This window comes from Trichoderma gamsii (assembly GCF_001481775.2).
Source record: "Trichoderma gamsii strain T6085 chromosome Unknown Scaffold_13.2, whole genome shotgun sequence".
Taxonomy (NCBI): domain Eukaryota; kingdom Fungi; phylum Ascomycota; class Sordariomycetes; order Hypocreales; family Hypocreaceae; genus Trichoderma; species Trichoderma gamsii.
This window is the reverse complement of record NW_020171350.1, coordinates 298024-323090: the sequence shown is the minus strand read 5'-3', so window position 1 is coordinate 323090 and position 25067 is coordinate 298024. Positions and strand designations below refer to the sequence as shown.

The following is a 25067-nucleotide window of genomic DNA, read 5'->3' as shown; positions in this document are numbered from 1 at the left end:
GCGCAAAGCGACTAGCACGGCTAACTGATCACTTTCACACCGCCCAGCTCAGGCACCATCCACATGTTTTCTCTGATTAGGCGCTAAATGATAGCGCCCTGCTCTGTATTTGCGCCGCTAATTGCTCGATTCATCTCCTTTCTTGTTCCTTTGGAGCCAAACCATTGGCGGCTTTGAAGCGATTTTCGTTGCGCGGGGCCTGCTGCAACCCCCACCACGCAAGTGGCCGCTAATTTGCAGGGTCCAAGATTGGGGGAATACGAGTACGAGAGATGTGCTGAAATGCGCACGGCTTTCTCAGGCTCAGCTCGGTACTATAAATACGACTTATGACTGTGTAAGATATCGCTTTGATGAACGCCGATCCAACCCAGACATCCTCAGCCGGATGGAAGTTGGGATTGATTTCGAATCAGAATTGCTCCTTTGCACGCTGGAAGCGTAGACAAAGCACCGTCTTACACGCCTGGAGATCGTATGCCAGACGACGCCGTGTCTCTTCCGTCAGCGATTGGAACCAAAGGCATCCGTCTGAGGATGATTTTGAGAGGATTCCCGGAACAATGTCCTATAGGAGCCGTATCAGCTCACCAGTCAATCTAGCTGACTGAGTACGCGGAGATGGGGATATTGGAGGTGTCCAGCGCGAGTATGTCCTCTTTGGCATAAACGCAAGAGGAAGGACGAGTCTAGGACTGATGATTCGAGAAAGATATTTCATGATTAATCCAAGTTGTGATGTAGGAATGGGGCATCCACTCCTTGGGTACCTACATCGTGAGGCGACAAGAAGCAAGCACAACAATACTTGGAGCATTTGGTGTATTTAAGATGCTCTATACTCGAAAGAAACTGGAGATCCCAAATTTCATAGTCAAAATCACTCCACCACGCAATGAATGTATGGGCAGAGATAGACTCTGTTATCCAAAACGACCTGAAGAAGCTCGAAATAGTACTATCAGCTCCCACCTACCTACAAGAGGGCCTCTGATCGACAAATTCGGAAAAATTGCGCTTTATAGATTTTCGATAAATCCGTGTCAGAATCAGAAATAGACGCCATTACAAAAAATTCTGTATCATATTTCATTGAAACAAAAATGTCCCAAATTTTTCCAAAATAGCATTTAGGATTATTCTCACAAAGAAAAACCCGAGAGACAGATAAAAGGTATTGAGACTTGCATCTATCACCCCAAGCTAAATCAATATCAAATAATTGGGTATCAATCCTATATAAACGCCCATCGCCACAAAACTCATTCACAACGCAACGTCTTTAAAACGCCATGCCGTAGTCACAGTCATATTGTCCCCCATTTATACCACATAATCTGCCGCTCTTAATAGCTCATCGAGATGCCTCTCATTCCCAGGCGCCCATTGCTCCGGCCAGAGGACGTCAATGTAGCGCTGCTCTTCCCTCGTAAAGTCACGTCTATAAATGACGTGCTTGTCTTCTCCACAAGGGATGAAAAGGACCTTCAGCCCATCCTTCTCCACGGTCAGGTTCTGAAGGCCCAAGCTCTCAAACGTCTGCTTAATGAGCTGGGCCTTGGCTCTCACTGTGGCCATCATCAGGTGGTCATCCTCGCTGTTCTGGACCTCCCTCATAATAAGTGCCATCCACTCCAGGAGTACCACGAAGAGTCTCTTCTGGATCTTGTTCCAACGTCGGTGATATCCTTTGTCTTGGACCCACAGCCAGACGTCCTGAGGATCGCACGCGATAACCCACTCGTAGCACCCGGTGGCTCGTTGTACTAGAGGCACAGCGTCGTAGTCCCTTTTGAGGGCTATCAATGCGTTTTTGAGGATGTCATTCCCCCTCCTGGCCGCTGCCCTGATGTGTCTGTCGCAGCTGCGATACCAGACATGATGCTGGGCGTAACTGTATTCTTCCCCGCTAGAGATGTCGGCGAGGGCTGGGAGGTTGCTGCCGTAGTATTCACGGCGGGGCTGGGGGATTTCGTGGGCCGTCTCGTCTTCGTATATGGCAAAGTCGAGATCTTGCTTGGTCTGTCGGATCCGAGGACCGAGTTGGTATGCGGCTGATGCCACGGGTTGTCGTTGGGGGTTGTCAGAACGTGGGAGGGCGTTTACGGGGCGAGAGCTGTTTCCGTTGTTGCGACCGTCCGCCCTGGTGGTTGGGACGGTGTTGGCAAAGTTGACGTTCATTGTGTAGCGAGAAGATGAGATGTCGCTCGCGTGGCAGAAGATACAACGTCTAGTACTGGCCTGCGTACATACTATAAATGCCAGATGTCACAATAGAACACCAGCTGGTACATGTTAGTAAGGATAGTAGACAAATAAGCTGACAGGGGGTTTGTGTATACATACTATATCAATAGAAAGTAGGTGTGCGTGTGTGTACATGTATCTGGGAGCGAAGGTCTAGTATATTAAAGGCACAAGGTGGCATACGGCAAGCAAGAACCAGTATGGACTTTGAAGACTGACTCGATAGAGATGCTATGTAAAAGGAAAGAAAGAAGCAGACATTTGGGTAAAAGGGGCACAATATACAGCCCCTGGGACTCTAATGGCTGAGTGAACTGTAGAATAGGCTTTGGCCTTGGATTCGAAAAATGCTCACTTAGAAGTGCCATAGAACGTAATCAGAGCCAGAATTCATAAAAGATGTGGGTATCCAAGGCATTTAATCGAAGAGGCGTTCACAGCCAATACTGCCTTGCAGCTTCTTTTTGTTACGCTGCCGTGTCAACAGTCTCTTTTTTTATGCATATATTTTTATATATAACTTCATGCTGTGAAGAAAGCAGCCTTCGGCCAAATCCTCTTGAAACATCTCAGATTTTGAAGAAGACTTCAGCAGCATTTGCAAATCTCGCGTTGTTCTAGGCTTCATTTCCAGCCAAGTTGACTTCATATGGGAGTAATCGACCACAGCATGCTCCACCATTCACGAGCTATTCCAGCGCCAACGGCCCAAATACGACAAGACCTATCTTTCGATACTCGAAACAGGCATCAAACGGCGCTGTGTATGTGCATCTTACACGTATTTCTGAACTCTTAACAAGCCATCCTGTCATCCTGGCTCTCCTCCTTGTATGCGAGACGAGCAGGATCATCTATAGACTGTTGTGCATGTTCAATGCCTAGTGCTGCTAGATCTTACATTTTACAAATTGTACTGTTGGACGCGCATATAGGATTCATTTCGATAGTAAAGTAGATGAAGTTTATTATCTGCGGGCGTAGTTGAATTGCAAAGGTAGTGTTGCGCGTGAGAGCCCTGGCGACCTGATGCAGCAAGCCTATTCGTTTGAAACATCAAGGACCTGTATTTCGTTCGGAAAGCCCTGAGGACTTTCTTCCTTTGTAGATAGATCATCATCACACCATCATCTCTTTTCCTCATCATCTTCTACTTGTCGCACAGCAATTCTTGGGGCGCTGCCCGGACGGTACGCCGTTTTCTATTCTCACAGCCAGCTGTCTAGCAGTTTCCACAGAAAGTTCTGAGTGGAACTGAAAAGTTTAGCTTTGAGATAGGCAGAGGCTTATGATAGGTAAAGTGAGTTTCTCGCAGTGCACTAACACAAGCCACCACGGATGAGGTTGAGTTTATTTACAAGCCTCTATAGAACTTAGACATGCCAACAAAGCCCGGTGATTCAAATAATATGGGCTTCAGTGTGCTGCCAATAGTACTGTGTCCTTCTGTTCCAATTCGAAGCTGAAACTGGCAATTTCAATAGTGAGAGCACTAACACGGATTGGCTGCAGGGGAGCCACAATTGATCGCCGACGCGGTCCGTGACGTCATGATTATTGGTCTTCCAAGGAACCAGCTTCACGGTGCAGCTTCTCGGCCTCCATTGTATTTATACTCTGCCAAGACTCTGACCCTGAATTATCCCCATCAATCACACCCAGTTTGACCTTTTATGACTGCCAAAGCTCTAATATGCAATGTTTGCGGCTAGTGCGCGATCGAGCCTCGGCGTCTTGCCGCTGATTTCCAGGCCGCGGGCACTGCTGCGAGGCGCAAACTGCACGAGACCGCATCAATGGCTCCAACCAAGCATCCAGCAGCATTTTCGCGTGCCTACAAGAGCTTTTTCGACTTCGAGAGCGGTATATGAGGATGGATCGAAGAACAAGTCCAAGGAACTGCCCGAAAAGGGCGAGGAGGCGGATGAGAAAGACGCCAGACGCCATGGGCAGCAGAAAAAGGCTGATGATAGGCCGTGGCACCGGTTGAGTGGGAGCAAGCAGTACAAAGAGACGTCGCCGGATCCCTCAGGCGGAGACGAGTCAAAAGGTAATTCCAAAATACACACGCCAAACAATTGATCTTATTGAAAACTGACATGTTGATCTGCAGGACGAGTCCTCACGACGCCTACCCGCTTGCTAAAGATTATACTCCCCATCCCTTTCCACGCCGGACAAGACACGATCAATGAATCAAAAGACGAAAACTACAAGGAGAACGGAAAAAGAGTAGAGCCGCTGGCACTGCTGGTACATCCTCAGCAGCCACTTTCCTATCTCGAGCGGCTGATACAGGCAGAGATTCCCCCGCTGGTTGTCCGAGGCCGCGAAAAGCTACCCGACATCAAGTTTCGCGCCGAAGCCGACCATCAAGAGTTTCCTGGTAAGTCAAGCGAGCGCGGCAAAAGCAATGTTGCTTCGTACTCTGGACTGGGCCGCGAGGGTCCCACAACGGATAAGGAGGCGAATTGGGTCTCATGGAGTGGTAGCACGGAGGTTGGAGACTTCATCCGAGATGCGGCTCGTGGACGCGAGTTTGCGATGAAGATTGAAGGGTTTGACAAAGAACTGCGGGTGGCGGTGCCCAGTTTCAAGGATCGGACGTATTACATGCGGCTGCAGCTCCGGCGGATGTCGAAGGACATTGATCAAATGAGCAAGATCAAGTCGGAGTGCGATCTCTTGGCGCACAAGGGAGCGCATCGTTTGGCCCAAGGAGGATTTGCAGCGCTTGCCGCCTGGTGGGGAGTGGTTTACTACGTGACGTTTCACACCGAGTTTGGATGGGATCTGGTCGAGCCGGTCACGTACCTGGCTGGGCTCGCAACTATCATGGGCGGTTACCTGTGGTTCCTCTTCATCAGCCGAGACCTGAGCTACAAGGCGGCGATGAATATCACGGTGTCGCGGCGGCAGCACGCGTTGTACCAGGAGCGAGGGTTTGATCCGCAGAAGTGGGAGCACCTGGTGCATGAAGCGAATACGCTGCGGCGAGAAATCAAGGCGGCGGCGGTGGAGTACGGGTATGACTGGGATGAGATGAAGGATCTTGGAGGAGAGGAAGTCAAGGAGATTCTGGAGAAGGAGAAGAATGGGAGGAAGAAGGATAAGGATGAGGATGATATTGTGGGTGATGATGACACGATGGAGCAGCCGAAGAAGAGAGAGGACAAGTAGAGTTTGTGCAAGCGGCTTGTTATTTTTTGATGAGAGACGAGGTTTTTTTTTTTGTTGTTTTACATATGTTGCATCGTATATATATCACGGCGTTTGTGGATGTACATGCGAGCTGGAATTATACTGGTAGTCTATAGGTAGCATAGAGGTAAGAGGAGCAAAGCAAGCAACGAGAAGAGCATCAATTCTATTACCTAAGACAACTTCCAGCGGGCGACCTTGGCTCGGCGACATTTGCCGGATCAACGACGCGGTCCGTCCAGCCGAAATGGGCCTATTTGCCTAGTGTGCCACCATCAGCTGTCTGGGGAGCTTTGAAAGCAATATAAAGAGGCAGTGGCGCAAAGACTATTTGGGCTGGTCAGACCACAGTAGCCATTGGGTGGTGTTTGTTTGTACAAAGTTTGTCTCAGCTGTGGCATGCAGCGGGTGAGAGAAGGATGATTGTATGGGTAATGAAGACATGTGATGGAGACGATGCTGCTGTTGGGCGGCATCTGACAAACAAACTCCATCTCTCTATCGCATGGTAGCTGTACATAAGTAACTACTACTAGTAGTAATTGTAGCTGCAGCCACTGGGGATATAAACCTGGGGCACAGCCATGGCTGCATAAGCTCTCCAGGGCTGCTCTGCTGCAAACAGCTCCTCTTCAGCTGCTGCAGTTACCCCGCCCCCGCTGGCTGCGTTTTGCTCTCCCCACACCATCATCATATCATATCAGACACCAGACACCATCCTCTACCGCTGATGCTACCATTGACCACTTCCCCTTCTTTACTTGTCTGCATTATACCTCTGTCTAGCTCCTAGCATCCACGGCCATGGCGCCGCAGCTGCTGCATCTGCCCGATGGCCAGACCTTCACCGTCACGCCCGTCTTCGCCGGCCTCGGCTTCAAGAGCCACGAGATGAACATGCACCCCAACGCCTTCCCCGTCGGCTGGAACGTCGTGCTGCACACCGAGGAGGAGGTCGAGTCGCCCTTTGAGCCCTACGAGCGCCGCCGCCGCAGCGATGCCGACGAGGCTGACGAGGCTGACGACAAGGACGCCCCAAACGAGGACGACAACGACGACTACAGCAACCGCAGCAGGTCGTCGCGGCCGTCGTCGTCGCGCATAAAGACCCGCGTGCACCCCTTTGTGCGCCCGACGCTGCACAATGACACGCTCTTCATCTCGTCCATCTCGAATCCGTCCAACTCCGACTTCAAGCCCGCCGCCAGCCCCACGCGCCAGATCGCCATGATGCTGTGGGTGACGCTGTACTGGTACTTCCACCAGCCCAAGCCCAGCGCCCAGCTCGACGTGGCCGCCGCCAGAGACACGCCCGACGATGCAAAGCCGAGAGGCGAGTGGCGCATCAACATCAAGCGCGACGGTGTGCTGCGCGGCCGCAACCTGATCCCGAAGCTGGAGCGCATGGGCCTGATTGCAGCGGCAGACAGTTCGTGCGGAACAAGCCTTGACGATGGCGGCGACGAGTGGGCGCGCATGTTTGTCTCGCAGCGCATGTTCTGGCAGATCCCGGGTCACCTGTTCCTCTTCACGCTGCAGCCCAACAACCGGGCGTTCTCGTCCGTGCCTGGGTCGCCGGTGACTAGTCGTCCCAACTCTCCCATCCATAGCGAGTCGAGCCAGTACCCGTCCTTGGATAGCCTTGCGCGCATGGACAACGACCTTCCCGGCGCACCAATGCCGACAAGCGTCCCGACGGCACATACCGTGCCCCTGGGGCCCTTCTACTCGTCTTCGCATCTGCCGACGTATTTTCCTCCGCCGCCGCTACAGTACACCTTCACAGACGGCGTTCGACACCCGGTGCGGCCGAAACCCCATAGGATGGGGGAGATTTTCTATTCGCGTTTCGTACCTAGTGTTGGACGATACCTGTCTCTGCGGGTTGCCTCGACGTCGACGAAGCCAGTGCCCTACCTGGGCCCCATTGGATCCAAGCCCCAGGAACACGCACACTTGACCTCTTTAACAGACATGCAGCTCCTCCACACGTGGATGGCGAAACCCCGAGTCAGCGAGTTCTGGGGCGAATACAAGCCCGGCTTCCTCGAGGGTGTGCTCGAGAAGCGGCACTCTTTTCCGGTCATTGCTGCGTGGGATGGCATTCCCTTTGGCTACTTTGAGATATACTGGGTGAAGGAGGACATTCTCGGTCGACACCTGGCCGCGGGCGCTAGCGACTTTGATCGGGGGGTTCATGTCTTTATTGGCGAGGAGTGGGCGAGGGGAAAAGTGCCTTCGTGGCTGACGAGTCTTGTGCATTGGTGCTTTATTGCGGATAACAGGACGATGAGCGTGTCGCTGGAGCCGAGGATTGATAATGGGAGGTAAGCTCAGATTTGCCTTCTTCTGTTTAAATGTTGCTTTTTACTAATACTTGGATAGAATGTTGCGACATCTAGACGAAGCGGGTTTTGGAAAAGAAAGGCAGATTTCCTTTCCGCATAAACAGTCGTGGCATGTCAGGCTGTGGAGGGATGCATGGGAAGGACCAGCATTGTAAACGATTTGGAAGAAAAGTAAAATGAAATGGGCGAATAGGCGCAGCTGATGATAATTTGGCATGTTTTCTTTTTATATAATTCAATAGCATCAAGGAGGGCTGGAAATACCCCTGAGCGAGCTGGGCCTGTATAAGTCAAGATACTCGGCCGAATCAGAATGACTGTTTAACCTACAAGTAGGAAATGTACAAGTGATACGCACGATACATAAAAACATCTAACGTCACACAAGAAAAGAGTTACACAACTCAAGCCACAGTTAATGCAATGTTCAATCTTGATTTGTGGTATGGAAAAATTCCCCTATCCTTGTAAAACCGGTCCGTTATCAATCAATCCACCCTACGCCTTCCACAGTGTTGAATATTTTCTAAAAGTTTCGAATTTTTTTTACTATACATATAAATGGAAACAAATTGTAAGTAAAAGTCACGGATCACTCTCTCTAACCAACCCATCTGCGGGCACTGCGGAACATCCTCAGCCAGGGACCAAACTCGCCCCATTGCTCAAGATCCTCCGGAGGCGCATAGCTGGTAATGTCCGCCATGATGGTACGCTCGGGGTGAGGCATCATGGCGACCACACGGCCATCGGGGCTGGACACACCGGCAACACCCATCGGGCTGCCGTTGGGGTTATACGGGTACTGCTCCGTCACGTTGCCGCGGTTGTCAACGTATCGGAGGGGCACCATGCCAGACTCCGTCAAGCTCTGGAGGGAGTTGGGCGAGGAGAACGAGGCGCGACCTTCTCCGTGGGACACGACAATGGGCAGCTCGGAGCTGTCCATGCCGTGGAAGAAGACGGACGGCTTGGACTTGTCGACCTGCACCTTGACCATGCTGTAGCGGGCCTCGAACTGCTCGCTGGTGTTGTCCACGAAAGTGGGCCAGTCCTTGGCGCCAGGGATCAGCTCCTTGATTCTCGTGAGCATCTGGCAACCGTTGCATACACCCAGCGCAAAGGTGTCGGGACGCTTGAAGAAGGCGGCAAACTCTCTGCGCGTATTGTCGTGCATCAGAATCGACTTGGCCCAGCCCTGGCCAGCGCCGAGGACGTCACCATACGAGAAGCCTCCAGGGGCGGCCAGACCGGTGAAGTCGGCAAGTGACCGGCCATCCAGAATGTCCGTCATATGGACATCAATGGGCTCAAAGTTGGCAGCCCTGAAAGCGTAGGCGAGCTCTGCGTAGCCATTGACTCCCTGCTCTCTGAGAATAGCAACGCGGGGGGTCTTCTTAAAGAGGCCGGTGATGGGAGACATCAGAGACTCAATCTTCTCGGCAGGGTTGAATGACAGCTTGTAGGTAATGCCGGGGTCTGCAGAGTCGGCAATGGTCGAGAATTCAGACTCGGCACAAGCAGAGTTGTCTCTGATCTTCTGCATCTCGAAAGAGGTCTTGGACCACCACTGCTGCATTTCGGTTCGGTCAAGGGTGGTGAAAGTGGTGCCTCCGTAACGAATGTTGAGGTTTTGCTTGCCGGTAGTTCGAACAACACCAAACTTGCGGATCAATCCGGGCGGGGGTCCGCAGGTAGCGAAGCATCGCTTGAAGTTGATTTCGTCGTCAGTGCGGATCTGGAACACAGCACCAAGCTCTTCGTTGAACATGGCCTCGATAATGTCTTCGGGGCTGCCCGACTTGGAAATTCCATCCAACATCATGTCAACACCACAGCGACCAGCAAACATCATTTCAGCCACGGTCGCCATCAGACCACCGTCAGACCTGTCGTGGTAGGCAAGGACAACGCCACTCTTGTGAAGCTGGGAAAGGGCATCAAAGTAGTCTGTGATGAGGTCAAAGTTCTTCATGTCAGGCGCCGTGTCTCCAATAGCGCCGAGAGACTGTGCGAGCGCCGAGCCACCCATAGCCCTGCGTCCTTCTGCAAGATCGACAAACATGAGAGAAGTCTCGCCAACATCTTCCACCCTGCGAAGCTGGGGAGTCCAAGTGCTGCGAATCTCTCGCACCGTAGAAAATGCGGAAATGACCACAGAGACTGGTGCCGTGACGTTCTTCGAGTGCTCTCCATCCTTCCAAGATGCCTTCATTGATGTTGAGTCTTTGCCAACAGGAATGCTGACGTTGATCTTGGTGCACATCTCCATAGCTGCTTGGACTGCTTCATAAAGAGCAGCTCCTTGGCCAGCGTGATTCACAGCAGCCATCCAGTTGGCAGAGAGCTTAATGCGGCGCATATCAGGTCCGACGTCGGCAGCGCCAATGTTCAGCAAACTCTCGGCAATGGCCATTCTAGCAGAAGCGGCGGGATCGATCATCGCAAGTGTAGGCTTCTCTCCCATTGCCATGGCCTCACCAGTCTTTTGCTTGGTATCCAGGTGGAACGACGTAGCTGTTACCGCAACGTCGGCAACTGGGGTTTGCCAAGGTCCAACCATTTGATCGCGCACAGTGAGACCGCCGACAGATCGATCACCAATGGTAATCAAGAAGGACTTGGAACCGACCGCTGGCATCAGGAAGACGCGCTCAACAGCCTTCTTAAACAGCTCAGCTCCGCTCAATTCTCCGTACGCCTTTTGTAGGCTGGCCAGTGTATGGAAAGGAAGCACGTTGGGCTTCTTGGAGGCAACATCCCTCTCCAGCAGGCGCTTAGGGGGGAACAGGGCGTCCATGGGCAAGTCAATCGGCCTGGGGTACTCCTTGGACTCTCTGTCGGTCAGGATCAGACTGGTCTCTCCATGCTCATCTTTGGAGACCACAGTTCCAACGTCAGAAAATCCACATCGCTCACGTCGGCAGATGCTTGTGAAGCGGTTCATGCCATCAGCGTTAACAAGCAGGACATATCGCTCCTGAGCCTCGTTGCACCAAATCTCCAACGGACTCATACTCTGGTCCATACTCTCCACTTGGCGAAGCTCAAACTTTCCTCCGTATCCAGCATCCTTCACAACTGGTAAAAGTTAGAACGGCAAAGGATCAATAATAGGGGGCGCATCAACTCACGCTCAGGAAGAGCATTGGATAGTCCACCAGCACCAACATCGTGGATCATGCCTATCGGATTCTGGTCACCCAGGGCAGTGCAAGTGTTGATGACCATTTGAGCGCGTCGTTCCATCTGTACTATTATGAGTAGCTGTTTTTCATGTGTGTGAATCATTATTTAGTAAGATGTCTGCTTACTTCAGGATTGCCACGCTGAACACTGGCAAAATCGAGATCCGCGTTGCTTTCTGAAGCGTCGCTGCTAGATGCGGCACCGCCACCTAGGCCAATGAGCATTGCAGGGCCTCCAAGAACAATAACGTGGGCGCCCTCTCGAACATGTTGCTGCTCCTTGATAGCATGCTGGGGCCGAACAGTTCCCATACCACCAGCAATCATGATGGGCTTGTGGTAGCCCCGCCAATTTGTGACGCCTGATAGATCGGAGCTAGTATTGGCATCCTCGGGTGTGAGGAGTGTCCTGAAGCAACCTGCGAGAGCGGGACGGCCAAACTCGTTGTTGAATCGCGCACTACCAATTGGTGCCTCCAGCATAATGTCTAAACTGCTGGCATAGTGGCTAGGCCGGCCAATGTCAGCCTCCCAGGGCGCTTTGTTGTCAGGGATAAGTAGGTCTGAGACCCAGAAGCCGCTTAGGCCGGCCTTGGTGGTAGAACCTCGTCCGACGGCGCCTTCATCTCGGATTTCTCCACCTGAGCCGGTGGCTGCTCCAGGGAAAGGACTAGGAAGAAATGTTAGCTTCTATCGTCTGCAGATATATCCAAAGCCAGCCATTTGCCGTTTCTTGCACGCCCTGCAACCAGCGACGGATTACAAGGACTGCAATTGTGCCGGTATGAAGTGAAAAGAGACTGAGAGAAACCTACGAGATAGCCGTTGGGTGGTTGTGCGTCTATTACGAAACCTTTGTTAGAACCGCCTACAGGTAAGAAAAAGCAGCAATGCAAATCATACCTCAACCTTGGTCAGGATATGGACGACTTCCGGAATTAGCTTCCAAGAGCCGGTGGAATAATCCGGCGCCCAAACATTGGCATGATCGCCCTCAATGACCGCCGCGTTGTCACTGTAAGCAGAAACAGTGAATTGCGGCGTCTTGTTATGAGTCGCCCTGATCATTCCAAACAAGCTCTGGTCTTGAGCGACGCCGTCGATGATCCACGACGAGTTGAAGACCTTGTGTCGGCAATGCCTGCATATAACAGTGAGCAGCCCACTCGTGAGAGTCAGACAGGGATACACTCATACTCTGAGTTAACCTGGGCAAACATGAACAGCTCGACATCGTGAGGCGGGCGTCCAAGTTTGGTGAAAGTGTCGACGAGGTACTGCATCTCAGAGTCGTCGAGGCTCAGACCCATCTTGAGATTGTACTCTCTGAGAATCCGCATCGGATCCTCCTTATCCGCGAAGATGTCGACGGCAACCAGGGGAGATGAAGACTTGGACTCGAACATCTGCACCAGAGACGGTGCCTGGGGAGTGAAGAGCTCCGTCATGCGGTCGTGAAGCACATCGCGGAATGCGGCATCTCCGCCTTCGGGCAGGGCATTCTCAAACTCAATGGAGATGCGACGGCCTCGCTCAATCCGCAGGACTCGCTCCCTCAGGCCGCACACGTGAGCGATGCTGGTGGCCTTGGAGCTCCATGGTGAGATGTAGCGAGGCGTTGCGTAGATGGTGACGGCGTTGCCGGCAGCCTCGGAAGCCAGCCCCCAGCCCTTGACGTCGTGCAGCAGCTCTTCGACCTGCTCCAGCGTGTCGTGAGACGACACCTGCAGGTTCACATAGTAGATCCATTGGCCGCGGACGTCCTTGACCTTGGAGGGGCTGGATTTGTTGATGAGCTCCCGCAGCTTCTGGGCATCCGGGGCCGTGTAGCACGAGCCGCCAACAAGGACCTCGTACGGCATTTTGGAGACTTGTGCTGCTGAGAAGAATCACACTGATGCCATGCGACGATTGGACAAACAAAGGCTTTTGCTCCGGAGGCGACGATGCAGCCCCAGGCAAAGCAGAAAAGTTGCGATGATAGAAAATATGCCCCTCTCTTATCAGTCGTGGTGGGGTGAAAATTTTCGGACCGGCAATCGGCCGCCGTCGATCTTAGAGCAGCTGTTGTCTCTGACTCAGGCGGTACCTCTAGCTACTAGCGCTGGGCAGCTGGAGCGAGGTACTCTTTTCTCATTCGCTAACACTGCGCTGGACTAACTCGCTATTGGCGATCATGCGTCACGGCGCAGGTCATCTGTGGATAGCGTTACAAAAGAATGGAAAAAATGTAGGAATAAAGAAAAACAAAGAGTTTCGAATATGGCATTGTATTCTTGTGGCCAGTTTTTGATTTTCTGAATTGTATTGATCTCCTATACCTTTGTCCACGGCGCTGTGAACATCCCCAAAGTAGAAAGCAAAGCAGCATATATGTGATTCATGACTACATCTTTGTGGCCGTTGAGACAATCAATATATGGGTGGTTTGCACATTGATTCACCATTATAGTTTGTTCTGGTGAAACTCATCAAGTTCAAATATGATTCAGAAACTGAATTGTACCAAACATCGCTGACTTAGAGCTAATGAGAACATCCTCTCCTGTTCTCGCATTCATGCCCGGATCCCATTGTTACTGTACTAAAGGAATAATGCAACTTAGTCTATTTATAAATAAAAGTCAGTTTTCATGATGCATCATCGGTAGATCATGTCTTGTGTAGTAGCTGTGATTGTCCACAAACTCATCGTCTCTGCCGCTTCAAAGACAGGAGCATCAAAGATGAAGAGTTCAATACTAAATAATAATAACCAAGCACAATTCATAGCTTTTGTCAATCGTGTCGACGGATGCGAAATGTTAGTTATTGTGAACAAGAAAAGGACAAAGCCTCACATAGATATGGTGCAAAACTGGTATAGCGATGCCTTGAGCTGCTACCTATGTACAGCTCTAGAAGCCATATGAACTGCTTGAAACAGTCGCAACGTGAGTGAATTTGTGTAATAAAGATATTTGGAAAAAATATATAAGAACTAGAACTAACCGTTGCTTGCAAAAAAAATCAACAGACTGGAACTCATCTTCTAAGCAACATTTCTCACGCAACCATTCACAACAATCCTCACGCAACCATCTCACAACATTTTGCACGCAATCATCTCACTTGCTATCAAAGCGGGCATCTTTCAAGAAAGAATAACATCATCATAATGGATCAACTAGACGAGAACGGGCTTACTAGACGAAAGAATGAGCGGAAAGTCAATAAATTCCTCGACACCGAGCTTTGGGTTGGCGAGACACGCCAGCCAATCCGGGTCGCAGGCAAGGAAGCTGTAGACCGACGCAACCCATACGGATACGAATCCGTCAAATTTATTTGTGATGCCATGAACGATTTCGAGCTGGATGATTTCCAGAAGAGAATAGTCTTCGACGAACTCAAGTGGCTATTTATGTGCAAAACATGCAACGTGGGCAAAGAAGCTTCGAGATTCAAATCGCCGAACCCTTTCGATATCAAGGTTCAAAAAGATTTCATTAGCCTTGAGAGCTTGGATGCTTGTAAAAAATGCAGGCGTGGTTAGGCATAATGAGAAGAATGATGGAATTATCAACTTTCAGCAGAGATACATTGATTACAATTTCCAGATAATTCAGGTAGCAATAGGGTCTTTGGAGGGTAGTGGGAAATGAGGCATCAACGGTGGAAGGACAATAATTGGCATGTAAAGGGTTTTCAGGGAGGGTCACATTGATATACGCATGTTGATTTAACAGAAGAGTATTTCATAGATGATATCGATCACGTTCGCAAGTATGACGTAAAGTTTTCTGTGAACAAGAAATTTAACAGTCTCAGATGAGATGGAAAGAAAATCCAACTGGCTTCCACTGTGATTTGTGGCGTAATGAGCAGTGTTTCAGTGGTACAATATACGCCATACATCACATAGATATTGCGCAGAGGCGATATAGCGACGCCATGAGCTATCATTCACGGCTCTAGAATTCATACGGTCTGCTCAAAACAGTCGCAACATAAGTGAATCTGTGTAACAAAGCGATTCTAGGAAAACTATATAATCGATGGAACTACGCGCTGTTGCTGACGCAAAACAAAAATAACCAGATTCAAACACCATCTTCCATACCAATTTTCACGCAGCTATATCCAAACAATCAGCTATTGACCAAGGCACCTACTAAAAAAAAAAAATCATATCTTCACAATGTCAATATCCTGTATAAGCGACTATACTCCACGGGAGAGTGTGCGGATTGTCAATAGAGCTCTCGATACCCAAATTAGAGTTGGGGGCAGATTGTCGTTAGTCCGTGACAAAGGCAGAGCTAGCAACCTGCGTACTGAAGACGGATACGATATTATAATGGCTATCAAAGACGTCATAAGGGATCAAGGGCTGGACGAGCTCCAGAAGGGGTTGCTCTTCGGCAAGCTCGGCTGGAAATTTGAATGCCGCGAATGTCAAGTTGTCAAAGCTGTTTCGAAATATGTAGCGGCAAATGCTTTCGATATCGAAGCTAGTGATGGGAAAGTCAAGCTGGTGAGCGTGGGCTGTTGTAAAGACTGCGATGATCGGCATTTCGATGAGAATGACTATAATTACTCTCTTTCATCAGAGAGATACAGCTACTAAGTCTGTTCAGATGTCCCAGCCAGAAGCAGCTTCTCTGGACAATAGTACGAACTGAAATAACAACGGCAGAAAGATAGATAGTGGCATGTCAAACAATTTTAGAGATAGATCAATAGAAACAGGTTGATTTAGGCCCATGGCCTAAGTTCCGCTTAACAGATATGACAATAAATCTAGCGCCATGTTATCCACTACCACCGTAGACGTATACATACACATCTTTGTTCTTGATGTTTTTGTTGCATCCTTCTTTCTTTCCGATACATTGAGGATTTTATCGTACGGATTGACATCCTATAAATAGCTCTGTCGGCTTTGTTGCTTCGGTTAGCCAAATGTCCATTGAGATGTTCATTGATACGAATTCAACGTCCAATGCCTATCACAAAGGAATTTGTTCTAATGAACTTCTCGAAAAGTAAAAGAAGAGTAATTACTGTCTATACAATTTTGTATGAAAGTCATCGAGTCAAAGAAGTTTGACCAATGGAACAGCAAGGCGATTAAGGGCCCCATAGATGTCTACCACCATGACAATCGTACTTGTTATTCAATACAAAGACAGCACATGAACTATTTGGCTGTGTTAAATGTATAAGTATGCACAGATTTAAAACAAATAGTTGTTTGACGCCTAATATCTCTGAACAGTGAAGAACGACACCTCGTGCACCGCCAAAGTCCAAATCCAGCGGCAAAGGATCTAGCCGAAGTTGAAAAAACAATGGTAATTTGTATGTGCGAGATTAAATAAGGCTACTTAGAGAAACTATATAGATTATGAGAAATGGGCGATGTTTTCCCTAAAACCCGCCAACAGAGTCAACAGCCAGCAGAGTCAGCAATCATCTTCCAGCCAAACGTCTCGCACAAATCCACCTCCAGCCATCAATTATTAAAGACAAAATAGGACCAACTTTCACCAGATTATCATCATTATGGAAAGATATACTATCAAAGAAGCGTATTTCCACCCAAACGACATGATGGGCGACAGACACAATTTCGTTATCTACGAAGATCCCCGACCAGACCCAAAGGATGACGCAGAAAGAGAAAGCATCTTAGGCAAAGTGGAAAAGGACTTGACTAAACATCTCAAAACCAAGATTAGCCTTAGTTTCGGAACCTTTACCCTCTTGGAGACGCGAAACTTTTACAACAAGGTAACGACTTCAGATAAGAGACTACTTGTGGGAAAGTGGCTTGAGGCTTGTGTAGGAAGGGATGATAAGTGGTTATTTGATCAGAAGAAGATCTTGGATTTTCTTCAATGGCCATTCAAGTGCCCTGGATGCCAAATTGTAAGGCTCTCCGACGGCTTTGCATACAACAAGTTCACTCTTGACGTGCCTGAAGATGGGGTTTCTGAACCTGTATTGAGAAGCAGGGCCTGTTGCACCGGATGTCCAGCATTGAGGACATCAGCTTAGCCAGAAATCCTGTAAAGAGACAAACAGTTGGAACGATAACAACTATAAGAACGAATGAATTGGGATTTGGTAAGAGAAGGGATAGAACAGCTGAAGGACTATTGGAGATGGGCGACTTGTTTGTACTTGAATAATTGTGAAAAACACATCAGTTCGTTCGGGATCAGTTAATTTGGGCATGCATTCACTTTTGACTTATCTTTGTTTGATCATAGATTCTCTAATATTCCGTTGATTTGACGTGAGCTGATTAATTGCTCGGCAATTCTTTTGTCTCTTTGTTGTTATTTGATATATCTCTACGTATCTATTGCATTCAGTCTGGAATCACCGTTATTCAGGCTTCCTTCCTTTTTTTGGTCTGTATATATCTATCTCCTTAGATTTATTGCATCTCTTACATTGTTTATCAATGGACTATAATGAACCTTAGACAATTTGGATTACGCTAAATAGCGTCGCAATGCGATAGAGTAGACAAGAATTTAGTATTGATTGGAGGCACAGGATGAGTAGAAATAGCCAGGTAGGCACTGTATTTTTTACTCGCTGATATACTTACTACTTTTGAAACATAGTATAAATGCCACTTCAAATTTTTAAATTCTACTTAGTATTGCAGAGCGGTATTACCGCTTGCTGCAGCCAAGAGGTGTCATCGCCACCAGAAAAATTGGAGATGATAGGGTGAGACCAGGGATGGCTGTTAGTAGCTGCTCCTAGCAGTTGCCTGACTTGAATATTCCTTTATTAGTTGAGTCCTCATTAAAGCCAAGACGCCTTTATTCCTTTCATTTTGTATGGTCATCCATCTGCTTTTCTTTCAAGCTCAGCTGCTGCAGCTAACAGAAAACCGGTAAGAAGGTAACCGTGGAACTATACCTAATTGACGGCAGGGCTCTGCCTAGTACGTAAGGAGAATTACCGTAGCCGTCGTACAATTCCGAATATAGAACCTTCTGCCTCACGCTAGAGGGAGCAAATATTGTCCATGGGTTTTCTTTTACAGCCGACATCCCGGGCACTCTTGCGCCACCAATAATGCGGGTGGTATCAATCCTCCGATCATGCGGTGAATATGGGAACTATCTCTTTACTTCTGCCAAATGATGACAACTTTTTTTTATACATAGATTGGACTGGAAGAGCTATTTTTGCACATGTGGTGGTATACATGTTTGTAATATCGCATCTAGACCTTTGGCTTCCTAATAGGTAGCGGTAGCATTTGGGGCGCTTCTGCCCGTATGTGGAAAGTATATAGGCCTCCAGCTGGTAAATGAGCTGCAAGGTATAGAGCATAGTCCAAACCGGTGTGCAAGGCTCAGCTTCTGGTGGCGTACATAGAACGTGGTGGTGTCTTGCCCTGTGAGATATGCCAAAGACAGGGTGCATGTATTACCGTATCTAAGACAAGGCCATCGGCTAATATACACCACCACTACGGAGAAGAGAGCGCAAATTTTACATCAGATGGTGCAGTCTGTGCATTACAGCCGCAGCGAGATGCCGCTAGCTATTGTTCAGGGCGCCAAATATTCCATAAATTATTGGTTCGCCTGCAGGCTCCCTGCAGACGGTGGAGATGAGCTGCCAAGCGGATAATAATAGACGCAGCTTTGATCGTGAAGCAAGGGAGAAGGCAGCTGAATATTGCAGTTCCGTTTTGCTCAGCATGTAGTAACACAAGCGCGTTAGAATTGCTACCATTACTTATTACGACCAGGATTCGTATTGGTTTGCTTACTAGCCTCAAATGATGCATCTTAACATGCTTCTTTTTAGCCCAAAGCGGGCTGCCGTTGCGCCTGGATTCTTCCACGGTAGCACAAAGCCGGATCTTTATGCTGTATTTGTGCTATGAGTCCATGGCGGTGGCGTGTGTACATGTAAGACGTGTTATCTCAACGTATATTCTACAGCAACTCCACTGCCGGTTCACAAAGGCCTACAGTACTACCATAAGGTTACCAATTCGTATGCAGCTCTAATGCTGCGCCATCTTGGATCTCGCTGAGATCGATGGCTATCAGTCACATCTACTGCAGGCTACATGTGCTGCTACCACGCTTAATGCCGCTATGCGCCACCAACCTGGCAGGGACGGCTTCCCGTCAGGCACCCGGAATTAGAGGCCGCGGCTAGATCTGATTAGGCCCTGGCTGAGCGGTGATGGCTTTGCGCTAGACTCGGTCGACCAAGCCGCGTGAGACGCTTGTTCAACCCTTTAAGCCGCCAGCTCTAGACTTGTTTCCCTACGTCGTAGCTACGGAAGCCTGCCGAGCCCCCCGGTTGATTGCTATTGCTCTCACTTGGAAATATGGTGAGTGAGATCAGGCCTGCGGGCTTCGCTGCTCCCACCGTCCACGTCGTACCGGCTGTGCGGCTGCAGTTTTTCGATGCACCATCAGCCCGTGTCTCCACCAGTCTGCCGGCGAGGGCAAATTTGTAGAGAGCCAAGTGGCAAGATACGGGTCCTAAAGGGTTCCGAGTGGGTGAGCATGGCATGACAGCTGCTTTGTGCTGTTCCGTGGCCCGGCCAGGATTGTTCAGCTCTCAACTCTCAGACATGGGTGCTGATATCGAGTACGAGCGATATCCGCCTTGTATGCATGAGTTCTCTTGGCGGACTAGCTCAGAGTCTTATCGCCTCGTTTTCCTTAAAGATGGGCACTCTTCCGCCGTTTTGCTTGCCGTTGATCACAACTAAGCTCCGTATCCATCATTGATAATTGCAATCATGGGCTTAGCCGTGCTGCTGTTCACGGCCTTTGTCGGCCTGGCCAAAGGGCTGGCGTCGACGGATACCATAACCTGGGGCGGTGACAACTCTAGGACTGGGTACCAAACGTAAGAATGCCTGATACTTTTCGTTTCTCTCAACGAGTGGCTAATTGCAAATAGGAACCATAATATGGACCCCTCTGTCGTGGGGAGCTCTTCATTTGGCCAACTGTTCCAGACTCTCCTTCCTGGCACCTACGGTGGTTCAGCCGAGCAAATCTTCTCTCAGCCTCTCGTTTACACTCCCAGTGGTGGAACTAAGCAGTACGTGTATGTGGCTACAACGCAAAACAATGTCTACAAGCTCGATGCAAAGACTGGCGCGATTGTGGCTTCGAGAAACCTACACATTCCATTCTTGGCTGCCGATCTCGATGGATGCGTCGATATCAACCCCAATATTGGTGTTACTGCTACTGGTGTCATTGATCCTGACACTGATACCATCTACTACACCTCAAAGACATATGCCAATCAAGCTGCGATAAACACACCGCAGGGCCTGGCTGCTGGCCGATACTTTATTCACGCACTAAATGCCAATGACCTCACTGAGAGGCCCAACTTCCCAGTTCCCCTGGAAGGAGTCATTGCTCGCAACAGTGACGTGCGAATGTTCAATGGAGGCATTCACCATCAGCGCACTGCATTGCTGCACACCGGCCAGTTCATCTACGCTGGATTTGCATCGCACTGTGTTCAGTATAACTTTACTGGCTGGATCATCGGCTGGGACAAGACCAGTGGAAAGCTGGTTGAATACTATGCCATGGAAGGCAAAGGCGTGCCCAATGATATTCGAGGCGCAGGAGTGTGGATGTCTGGTGGAGGTATTGCATCTGATGACGCCGGCTCTATTTGGTATGCCACCGGCAATGGCTACGCGTCACAGTTGTCCAATGTCCCTGTCAAGGGATTCAACCCCCCTACTTCCTTGGAGGAAGCCGCTGTGCACATGACAATCAACACCGACGGCAGCTTAAATCTGATTGATTTCTTTATGCCATGGGAGAAGCAAGCTTTAGACGGTGCTGATAGAGATCTGGGTACGAGTCCTCTTGAGATTCTCCCGAGTCAATTTGCCTGTGGCGACATAACGCGCATCGGTGTTGTCACTGGCAAGAGTGGCAAGACGTATTGGCTCAACATGGACAATCTCGGAGGCTACAGAAACGGCCCCAACAACTTGGACGCCGCTATTCAAGTCTATCAGAACGACAACTCCGTCTACGCCGGTGCTGGTGTCTATCCTCTGGAAGGTGGCTACATTTACATCAACGTTATTCAGCATCCATCCAACGTCTTCAAATTCTCCTGCAATGCTGGCGTCCCTTCATTTACCAAGGTCGCCGAGAGCCCTGAGACCAACGCATACGTTCTCGGTGTTAGTCACGGAACAACAACTTCTCTCAACGGCCAGCCAGGTACAGGCCTCTTTTGGGTGACTGATGTACAGGGCCTGAATCTCCGCATTTATAATGCTATTCCCACAAATGGCAAGCTTACCATGATCAACTCGTTCAACATCCCCGGTGTCATGAAGTTCACCCGACCTGTGTTTGGCGATGGTATTGTATACGTCGGCACCAATCAAGGCCTGTTCTATGGCTTTGGATCGCCCGTTAACGCGCCTCTCAACTGCACCTCGCCTGTTGCCTTTGGCAATGTCAATCTTAAAGCAACCAGCAGCCCGCAGTCGGTTAAGTGCACAGCCTTGATCGGCCTCACCGTTACTGGCGTTGCGCTTGATTCCAAGAAAGACTACAGCATCTCAAGCCTTCCTACCACGCCGCTTCAGTTGAATGCTGGTGATTCTTTTACCATCAATGCCACGTTCAGCCCTACCACCGTTGGCCTCATCTCAAATGACGTTGTCGTCAATACCACAAACAGCGTCGCTGGCTACAGTCCCAATACTCACGCTCGATTAACCGGCACTGGACAGAGCGCTGGACCACTGCTATCAGTTGCGCCAACTACACTTACCTTCCAAGGTGTTGTTACAGGACAGAACCCAGATGGCGTCACAGAGACCATGATCCTCACCAATCTAGGCAATGGGCCCCTTACTTTCCAAAGTATCCTGTATTCCAATGTTAGCTCTACTGGCCCGTGGCAAACATGGAATGGCTCGGGTAACCTGATAGTCGGTGAATTTGTTGTGCAGAGTATCCCGTCTTCCCTTGCAGCGGCAGCAAGCGCTACTATAACAATTACGTTCAGTGGCTCTAAAAGCGGCACCTTTTCCGGCTTTGTAATGTTTGCGTCTAATGGTGGCAACCAGACGATCTCTATTGCCGGCTCTTCTGGACCTGCTGCAGTCGCGCTGCTAGAGTTTCAGACCCCCGATGCCTCGGGCTGGGTGCCATATGTTAATGGCACCCCCTTTACGTTTGGAAACGTTACTGAGAACAACGATCGCTCACTCAAATTCCGCGTTACTAACAAGGCACCGCCAGGCGGCGTCAGCCTTTCCCTTACCGTCTCCAAGCCTCCTTTTGGCCTCACCGGTCTCATTCGAGCTGTCAACCAAGTAGATCTTGCAGAAGGAACCAATCTGGCTCCGGGTGAGAGCGCAAATGCTACGCTTACATGCACTGTCCCCAAATCCCAATGGAACGTCGATCCTTACAACGGCACTGCACCTTGGACAATGAACACCAACGACCCAACGTTCGGAAAGCAGTTTATACAGTTCTTTTGCAAAGCTGTCTCAGAGCAAGCTCCCCCTCTGTTGCCTAATAGTGATCAGGGCCGATACCGCTATGTCGGATGTTACAAAGAGAATAACCCAGGCCGTCAACTGTCCACTCAGCTTTATGGAGACGACAATAACACCAATCCCATGTGCATTTCAGCATGTGCCCAGCAGAACTTCAAATACTGCGGGACACAGTATCATACGGAGTGCTGGGCAGGAAACACGATACCTAGTCTCAAGGTTGATGACTCTAATTGCAACTACTACTGCAACGGAGATATCAACCAGGTCTGTGGTGGAAACGGTGACGGTACTGAGGCCTTTATCTCTCTGTTCGCCGACTCTCTGGCTACTAATTCAACGGATCCTCCTCCTCCTCCAAGTGGCGGCCCGGTGGTAAATCCCGGTGTCGACGGCTACATCAGCATTGGATGTTATACCGAAGCTACTAACACACGCGCTCTGCCCTATGAATTTGATACGGATAAACGAACTGTGAAACAATGTGTAGATGCTTGCAAGACTGGCTCCTACACCTATGCTGGTGTCGAATACGGCGGAGAGGTAAGTCATGTCGTTTATGCATCCCATTTACCGGAGAAGATCTTGTTACTAACTTTGGGTGTAGTGCTGGTGCGGTAATTCATTTGGCGACGGTGCAGTTTCTGCCCCCATTGCAGATTGCGGAATGACTTGCAATGATAACTCCACTGAGTATTGCGGTGGCCCTAATCGTCTCAATGTCTACAAACTCGGCACCAGTGCCATTTCCACATCAACTGCAGCCGCTTCTAGCATAGCTACCACTGTTCCTCCTACCGATGGAAGCACGACTGTGGTCGCTACTAGCACTAGCTCGAGCATCTCGTCAAGTAGCCCAACTCCTACCGGACCATCAGTCAACCCTGGCTTTGATGGCTATTCCAGTATTGGCTGCTATACCGAAGCTACAGATGCGCGGGCTCTGGCCAACTTCATGGACACTACCAACCAGACTGTTGCAAATTGCATTGAGGCATGCAAGTCAAATAGCTACATCTACGCGGGTCTTGAGTACGGCGGAGAATGCTGGTGTGACAATTCGTTCGCAAAGGGATCTATTCCAGCTCCGATTGGGGATTGCAGCATGACTTGTAATGGCAACTCGACTGAGTTCTGCGGCGGTCCGAATCGACTCAACGTTTATCAGCTTAAGAAAACATCAGTTACAAGCTCTACTCCCGCGACTACTGGCTCTTCAAGTACTGGCTCCTCAGCCACTGTCCCTTCAACCACTGTCCCTCCGACTACAGTCCCTTCGACCACAAGCTCGGTGACAACTACTTCTATTGCCACTCCCACAGGACCTGCAATCAAAAAAGTAGTAAATAACTACAAGTTCCAAGGCTGCTGGGCTGAGCCGCCTAATGATCGTGCTATCATTGACCAGATGTATGCAAACGACACAATGACGCTCGAATCCTGCGCTACTTTCTGCAAAGGCTTTACATATTTTGGAACCGAATATGGACGAGAGTGCTACTGTGGCAATGTTTTGAAGCAAGGCGCTGTCAAAGCTACCAATCAAGATGATTGCTCGTTCCCTTGCGCTGGAGACGGCACAGAATACTGCGGCGCGGGATCTAGACTGGAGCTGTACATGCTCTCACCTAATACCACCGCTGCCACCGCTGCGTCAGCATCTAGTACCTCGGCAGCCCCCAAGAGTTCCGGCGCATCTACTGCTTCAGGAGCAGCCACTTTAGGAGCAGCCACTTCATCAGGAGCAGCCACTTCATCAGGAGCAGCCACTTCATCAGGAGCAGCCACTTCATCAGGAGCAGCCACTTCATCAGGAGCAGCCACTTCATCAGGAGCAGCCACTTCATCAGGAGCATCTACTATTTTAGGGGCGGGTACTTCACCAGGAGCAGCTTCTACTTCAAAAGCAGCTACTACTTCAGGAGTGGCCACTTCATCAGGAGCATCTACCTCATCAGGAGCAGCTACTACTTCAAAAGCAGCTATTACTTCAGGAACAGCCACTTCAGCAGCAACGTCTGCATCACCATCTCCGACTGGCCCCATTATCTTCCAAGGCGACAAAAACTATACCTACTACGGATGTGTGTCAGAGCCTTCGGCGGGTAAACTGATGGACAACCAAGTTTACAACAATGCCACGACTATGACGCCGCAAGTCTGCTTATCTTATTGCGAACAGTACAAGTACGCCGGTGTTGAATACGGCCAAGAGTGCTGGTGCGGCAATACGCTTAATCTTGCGGGCTGGTCCGGTGCTACGCCGGGGAAAAATGTATCAAGCTCCCAGTGTAATATGGTGTGTCCTGGAAATGCCACAGAATATTGCGGTACTGGCAACATACTCCAGCTATATGTGAGGAAGACGCCTGTGAGTAAGCGATGGTAAAAATGATATGGATGCAGTGGGTTGTGAGTAATTGGATCATAAGGCAAGTTTGTTTCTCAATCATAGATTAGAATATGTATTTATCATTTGGGTTTTGGGCTAGTGATGGGATATGGGTATTGGATATATACGAAGGCAATGGTCTA

General features: G+C 49.6%; 9 protein-coding genes across 9 annotated transcripts; 6 read left to right on the top strand and 3 right to left on the bottom strand.

Moving 5' to 3' along the window:
* Positions 1-353: 353 nt before the first annotated feature.
* TGAM01_v204546 (hypothetical protein) lies at positions 354-611 on the top strand (the record flags this gene model as incomplete). The annotated part of the gene is made up of 1 exon (XM_024549448.1): positions 354-611. The coding sequence occupies one exon, from the start codon at positions 354-356 to the stop codon at positions 609-611; it is 258 nt and encodes an 85-aa protein (XP_024405788.1).
* Positions 612-1323: 712 nt separating this feature from the next.
* On the bottom strand, positions 1324-2181 carry TGAM01_v204545 (hypothetical protein; the record flags this gene model as incomplete). The annotated part of the gene is made up of 1 exon (XM_018804555.1): positions 1324-2181. The coding sequence occupies one exon, from the start codon at positions 2179-2181 to the stop codon at positions 1324-1326; it is 858 nt and encodes a 285-aa protein (XP_018662368.1).
* A 1764-nt stretch (positions 2182-3945) lies between these two features.
* Positions 3946-5427, top strand: TGAM01_v204544 (hypothetical protein; the record flags this gene model as incomplete). The annotated part of the gene is made up of 2 exons (XM_018804556.1): positions 3946-4297; positions 4361-5427. The coding sequence occupies 2 exons, from the start codon at positions 3946-3948 to the stop codon at positions 5425-5427; spliced, it is 1419 nt and encodes a 472-aa protein (XP_018662369.1).
* Positions 5428-6252: 825 nt separating this feature from the next.
* TGAM01_v204543 (hypothetical protein) lies at positions 6253-7779 on the top strand (the record flags this gene model as incomplete). Its single annotated transcript, XM_018804557.1, has 1 exon — positions 6253-7779. The coding sequence occupies one exon, from the start codon at positions 6253-6255 to the stop codon at positions 7777-7779; it is 1527 nt and encodes a 508-aa protein (XP_018662370.1).
* Positions 7780-8397: 618 nt separating this feature from the next.
* Positions 8398-12846, bottom strand: TGAM01_v204542 (phosphoribosylformylglycinamidine synthase; the record flags this gene model as incomplete). Its single annotated transcript, XM_024549447.1, has 6 exons — positions 8398-10877; positions 10931-11045; positions 11111-11654; positions 11800-11825; positions 11888-12125; positions 12182-12846. The coding sequence occupies 6 exons, from the start codon at positions 12844-12846 to the stop codon at positions 8398-8400; spliced, it is 4068 nt and encodes a 1355-aa protein (XP_024405787.1).
* Positions 12847-14141: 1295 nt separating this feature from the next.
* Positions 14142-14519, top strand: TGAM01_v204541 (hypothetical protein; the record flags this gene model as incomplete). The annotated part of the gene is made up of 1 exon (XM_018804559.1): positions 14142-14519. One exon carries the CDS (start codon positions 14142-14144, stop codon positions 14517-14519), a length of 378 nt encoding a protein of 125 aa, XP_018662372.1.
* Positions 14520-15263: 744 nt separating this feature from the next.
* TGAM01_v204540 (hypothetical protein) lies at positions 15264-15539 on the bottom strand (the record flags this gene model as incomplete). Its single annotated transcript, XM_024549446.1, has 1 exon — positions 15264-15539. One exon carries the CDS (start codon positions 15537-15539, stop codon positions 15264-15266), a length of 276 nt encoding a protein of 91 aa, XP_024405786.1.
* A 992-nt stretch (positions 15540-16531) lies between these two features.
* On the top strand, positions 16532-17026 carry TGAM01_v204539 (hypothetical protein; the record flags this gene model as incomplete). The annotated part of the gene is made up of 1 exon (XM_024549445.1): positions 16532-17026. One exon carries the CDS (start codon positions 16532-16534, stop codon positions 17024-17026), a length of 495 nt encoding a protein of 164 aa, XP_024405785.1.
* Positions 17027-19766: 2740 nt separating this feature from the next.
* On the top strand, positions 19767-24641 carry TGAM01_v204538 (WSC domain-containing protein; the record flags this gene model as incomplete). Its single annotated transcript, XM_024549444.1, has 4 exons — positions 19767-19876; positions 19931-23075; positions 23140-24146; positions 24626-24641. The coding sequence occupies 4 exons, from the start codon at positions 19767-19769 to the stop codon at positions 24639-24641; spliced, it is 4278 nt and encodes a 1425-aa protein (XP_024405784.1).
* Positions 24642-25067: the final 426 nt, after the last annotated feature.